This window comes from Coregonus lavaretus, assembly GCF_964263955.1.
Source record: "Coregonus lavaretus genome assembly, contig: HAP1_SCAFFOLD_161, whole genome shotgun sequence".
Lineage (NCBI taxonomy): Eukaryota > Metazoa > Chordata > Actinopteri > Salmoniformes > Salmonidae > Coregonus > Coregonus lavaretus.
In genome coordinates this window covers 850729-856728 of record NW_028161655.1, presented here as the reverse complement: position 1 = coordinate 856728, position 6000 = coordinate 850729, and the positions used below count along the sequence as shown (strand labels likewise).

The 6000-nt window shown below is 43.7% G+C and overlaps 1 protein-coding gene across 1 annotated transcript in view; it reads right to left on the bottom strand.

Annotated features, from left to right (window-relative positions):
- Positions 1 to 434: 434 nt before the first annotated feature.
- Positions 435 to 6000, bottom strand: part of LOC311120264 (protein FAM227B-like) — a gene marked incomplete at both ends in the record, with an annotated part of 70789 nt that continues 65223 nt past the window's right edge. Inside the window, 6 exons of the mRNA XM_084194893.1 lie at positions 435 to 557; positions 708 to 777; positions 891 to 965; positions 1157 to 1234; positions 3748 to 3905; positions 5447 to 5568. Of these exons, the coding sequence (XP_084051019.1) occupies positions 435 to 557; positions 708 to 777; positions 891 to 965; positions 1157 to 1234; positions 3748 to 3905; positions 5447 to 5568 (626 nt within the window). The remainder of the gene's footprint in view (positions 558 to 707; positions 778 to 890; positions 966 to 1156; positions 1235 to 3747; positions 3906 to 5446; positions 5569 to 6000) is intronic.

Sequence of the window (6000 nt, the reverse complement as noted above, 5' to 3'; positions counted from 1 at the left end):
TTCTGTGAAGAGCCTTTATGACTTCACTCAGGCAGCATATGAGTCATAAAACACACTGGCCCTGCTCTGGCCCGACACACACACACACACACACACTGTTTTAAGTCAGCGTCTGAGAAAGGGAGAACAGACTGAAGGGAAATAATCACAGTGCGACTTAAATGGTGAAGTGTGAAGGTTGGCATTTAAATCATCTGGGTGGATTAGAATGAAAACAACTGTAAAATATATGTTAATGTGGCACAAAGCACTGACATCATGTTCTGTAGATCTGATTGGCATAACGAGAAAGAGAGAGAGAGGAGAGAGAGAGAGAGAGAGAGAGAGAGAGGAGGAGAGAGAGAGAGAGAGAGAGAGAGAGAGAGAGAGAGAGAGAGAGAGAGAGAGAGAGAGAGAGAGAGAGAGAGAGAGAGACTGTGCTGAAAGCTGCAGTGTCATTGTCCAGCTGTCTTTCGGTTCTCTGGAGAAACAGAAGGTTGGTTTGCATTCTTCACCTCCTCCGACTCCATCTCTATCCCCTCTCCCTTCTGCAGACACTGGCGGTACGGGGGGTGGTTCTGAACACACACACACACAGAGACGAACGGCTCTGGATTACCTAGAGTCTGCACTGTTTGTGTTCTCCAAACCCTTGTAGTTTAATTTATGTGACAAAAGTTGGTTAGAGTACAGATATTATGTAACTATACAGTGGAGAGTTCAGTTACCCATTTATTCATGATTCCTTCGCTGGCGATCTTCACCTCGATGCAGTTGCTGAAAATCTCTTTCTTCATCCTGGACACACAAGAAAAGAAAACACAGGAAAGGTTAAAGTGGCAGTTCAGTCCTAAATCAATATTTGTCAAAGTGACTAAAACCTCAGTGAGGACAATGTGTTAGTTTCCTACCTGTTGAGTCTCATGTTGTGGATGAGTCGATCTCTGTGGATGTCAGCTATCTCCTGTTTAGTCTGCTGGCAGAACCTACAGGGATGGAGATGGAGTAGTGTAGAGCACAGCAGTCAGACATGTTATATACTGTAATATTATTGGTGATGCTATCTCTTTCTTGCCTATGTGTTGTATTCCTGTGCCCGTGTGTGTGTGTGTGTGTGTGTGTGTGTGTGTGTGTGTGTGTGTGTGTGCGTATGTGTATGTGTGTGTGTGTGTCTTACGTGTTGTATTCCTGTTGCCTTTTGTGACTCCTCTCCTCCACATCAGTCAGCACCTCTTGGTAGGTGGGTTTGGACGGAGTTACACCACAGACAGTCAAGGAATACAACTACTGTCACCTTCTTATGACAAACTACAGTATCTCTATCTAACTTCTGTTACAGTGAGGGAAAAAAGTATTCGTTTGCCCACTGACAAAGAAATGATCAATCTATAATTTTAATGGTAGGTTTATTTGAACAGTGAGAGGCAGAATAACAACAAAAAAATCCAGAAAAACGCATGTCAAAAATGTTATAAATTGATTTGCATTTTAATGAGGGAAATAAGTATTTGACCCCCTCTCAATCAGAAAGATTTCTGGCTCCCAGTTGTCTTTTATACAGGTAACGAGCTGAGATTAGGAGCACACTCTTAAAGGGAGTGCTCCTAATCTCAGCTTGTTACCTGTATAAAAGACACCTGTCCACAGAAGCAATCAATCAATCAGATTCCAAACTCTCCACCATGGCCAAGACCAAAGAGCTCTCCAAGGATGTCAGGGACAAGATTGTAGACCTACTCAAGGCTGGAATGGGCTACAAGACCATCGCCAAGCAGCTTGGTGAGAAGGTGACAACAGTTGGTGCGATTATTCGCAAATGGAAGAAACACAAAAGAACTGTCAATCTCCCTTGGCCTGGGGCTCCATGCAAGATCTCACCTCGTGGAGTTGCAATGATCATTAGAACGGTGAGGAATCAGCCCAGAACTACACGGGAGGATCTTCTCAATGATCTCAAGGCAGCTGGGACCATAGTCACCAAGAAAACAATTGGTAACACACTACGCCATGAAGGACTGAAATCCTGCAGCACCCGCAAGGTCCCCCTTCTCAAGAAAACACATATACAGGCCCGTCTGAAGTTTGCCAATGAACATCTGAATGATTCAGAGGAGAACTGGGTGAAAGTGTTGTGGTCAGATGAGACCAAAATCGAGCTCTTTGGCAACAACTCAACTCGCCGTGTTTGGAGGAGGAGGAATGCTGCCTATGACCCCAAGAACACCATCCCCACCATCAAATATGGAGGTGGAAACATTATGCTTTGGGGGTGTTTTTCTGCTAAGGGGAAAAGACAACTTCACTGCATCAAAGGGACGATGGACGGGGCCATGTACCGTCAAATCTTGGGTGAGAACCTCCTTCCCTCAGCCAGGGCATTGAAAATGGGTCGTGGATGGGTATTCCAGCATGACAATGACCCAAAACACACGGCCAAGGCAACAAAGGAGTGGCTCAAGAAGAAGCACATTAAGGTCCTGGAGTGGCCTAGCCAGTCTCCAGACCTTAATCCCATAGAAAATCTGTGGAGGGAGCTGAACGTTCGAGTTGCCAAATGTCAGCCTCGAAACCTTAATGACTTGGAGAAGATCTGCAAAGAGGTGGGACAAAATCCCTCCTGAGATGTGTGCAAACCTGGTGGCCAACTACAAGAAACATCTGACCTCTGTGATTGCCAACAAGGGTTTTGCCACCAAGTACTAAGTCATGTTTTGCAGAGGGGTCAAATACTTATTTCTCTCATTAAAATGCAAATCAATTTATAACATTTTTGACATGCATTTTTCTGGATTTTTTTGTTGTTATTCTGTCTCTCAGTGTTCAAATAAACCTACCATTAAAATTATAGACTGATCATGTCTTTGTCAGTGGGCAAACGTACAAAATCAGCAGGGGATCAAATACTTTTTTCCCTCACTGTATGTTAAATTTCATTAAAGCCTATCAGGTCCTGTGCCTCCCGAGTTGCGCAGCGGTCTAAGGCACTGCATCGCAGTGCTAGAGGCGTCACTACAGACCATGGTTCGATCCCGGCCTGTATCACAACCGGCTGTGATCGGGAGGACCATAGGGCGGCGCACAATTGTCCCAGCGTCGTCCGGGTTAGGAGAGGGTTTGGCCGGGGGGGGCTTTACTGCAGGCTGACCTCAGTCGTCAGTTGAACAGTGTTTCCTCCGACACATTGCCAGGTCGCAGTTGTAAATGCGAACTTGTTCTCAACTGGCTTACCTGGTTAAATAAAGGTGAAATTAATATAAATAAATAAAATTGGTGCGGCTGGCTTCTGGGTTAAGCGGGTGGGTGTTAAGAAGCACGGTTAGGCGGGTCATGTTTCGGAAGGACCCATTACTTGAAAAAGGGGGTGAAATACAAAAAAAAAAGCCTATCAGGTCCTATACATTCTCAAACTATGATTATCACAGAGTTTTACAGTTTTACAGTCAGAATATGGACAGAAAAAGCAGATGAGATTAGTTAACTTTGAACTCTATAGCCCCTGTACCCAGCCCTCCCCTCTTCTCCTGTGCCAGGTTCATTAAGGGGTCCATTAACTCCAGTAAAGTACAGTCCCACATAATCCATGCATGTTTTATTAGCATGTTTATGAGTATGTTTTTGACATGTTGTTCTCAGCATGAATACAGTGTGCCAGCTGTGTACAAGACAACGTGTGTGTCTATGCCTGTGTGCGTGTGTGCGTGTGTGCGTGTTTGTGTCTGTGTGTGTTTGTGTGAGTGTGTGTGCATGTGTGTGTGTGTGAAAGGATATGGCAGGTTGGTGATCTCAGTGCGTGTGATCCTGCGTGTGTCAGATCCAGCGGGTGTAGGGATGTCTTGGAGGTGCAGGTAGCGAGACACCAGAGGACTCTGACCACAGGGCTTGAAACGGACATGCTGGAACTCTGGACCTGCTCCGATGTAGTGGGACTGGAACACACAACACATTACAACTAATACTAAACACACAACACATTACAACTAATACTAAAAACAAAACACATTACAACTGATACTAAACACACAACAACTAATACTAAACACAAAACACATTACAACTAATACTAAACACACAACACATTACTACTAATACTAAACACACAGAACACATTACAACTAATACTAAACACACAACAACTAATACTAAACACAAAACACATTACAACTAATACTAAACACACAACACATTACTACTAATACTAAACACACAGAACACATTACAACTAATACTAAACACACAACAACTAATACTAAACACAATTACATTTTAATCATTTAGCAGACGCTCTTATCCAGAACGACTTACAGGAGCAATTAGGGTTAAGTGCCTTGCTCAAGGGCACATCGACAGATTTTTCACCTAGTTGGCTCGGGGATTAGAACCAGCGACCTTTCGGTTACTGGCACAACGCTCTTAACCACTAAGCTACCTGCCGCCAACTAATACTAAACACACAACACATTACAACTAATACTAAACACACAACACATTACAACTAATACTAAACACAGAATGCTGTGGTGAATGATGGACGGAGTCAGGCGCAGGAGTAAAATAACCGGATGCAGATGTATTCCTTCCAGACATACAATGCGCCTATAACGGCAATCGAAACAGGTACAGGGGAAACAATCCTCCCTGACCAAACACAGTCTCAGAAAATACAATAAATGTAATGACACAGGGGAAAATCAACCCTGGCAAAATAAATGAGAGAGTATCGCAACCGAGCTACTCTCCTCCCACATAGAACAATCACTCACAAAGACAAGGGGGCAGAGGAAACACTTATACACAGACTAATTACATTTTAGGGGCAGCAGGTAGCTTAGTGGTTAAGAGCGTTGTGCCAGTAATCGAAAGGTCACTGGTTCTAATCCCCGAGCCGACTAGGTGAAAAATCTGTCGATGTGCCCTTGAGCAAGGCACTTAACCCTAATTGCACCTGTAAGTCGCTCTGGATAAGAGCGTCTGCTAAATGACTAAAATGTAAATGTAATTAGGGGATGAGCACCAGGTGTGTGTGATTGACAAGTGGAGTGATGAGAATGGGAGCGGCAGTAGCTAGTAAGCCGGTGACGACGAATGCCGAAACCTGCCCGAACAAGGCGTCGTGACAAACGCATTACTACTAAACACATAACTAAACACACATTACACATAACACATTACAATCAATACTAAACACACAACACATATCAACTAATACTTAACACACATATCAGCTAATACACAACACATGATAATTACACACACACTTTGACACCTTTACCATTTTCACACTATCGTGCCGACCCAAACTGTACTGTTCTGGCTCTGATGTGTTCTTTCCACCGTTGCAGCAGGGTTCCGTCAACTACAGTGGATGCATAACCAGGCCAGCTTGGCTTGGCTTGACCCGGCTCAGTAGAAATGGGTAATTGTGTTGATTCTCTCTGAATCAACGTAGTGTACCATATTGCTGTGTTACCTCTCTCTTGCGGTCCATCCTGGTGTCAGCATTGGCGATGCTTCCTCTCTTCTGCTTCTCTGTGGGGCTGAGACTCAGTCTCCTGGCGCTGGACACCATCTCTTCAAACTCCATCTGCAGGTCTGACACACACACAGTGAGTGATTAGTGTATAGTGTGGGTATGGTTAACACCAGAGTCATGTATAGGCTATGGGTGCAAAAGCACGGTGCACTGCAAAGTGGAAAATGTACCATAAACCTCATTATCATCGGAATTTAATGAAACTTTTCTTCAACAATGTGCGTTATGAAGAGGAGACTATTTATGTATTGCTCCGTTTTTTTTATTATTATACCATGCCATTGTTGAATATTTGTTTTTGATTGTCTTGAAGGGCATTCTATAACGCACGGTATATCAGCACGGTAGAATTCAATGGCTATAGTTAATTCTTATATGTTATATACTGCTTTTGACAGCAAAAGTCAAATTGCAAACATTATTGGCATTGTTGAGCTAGGACTGATGGTTTGGTTAGCTAAACTAGCAAGTCTGTTTGTTTGGTTACCAAG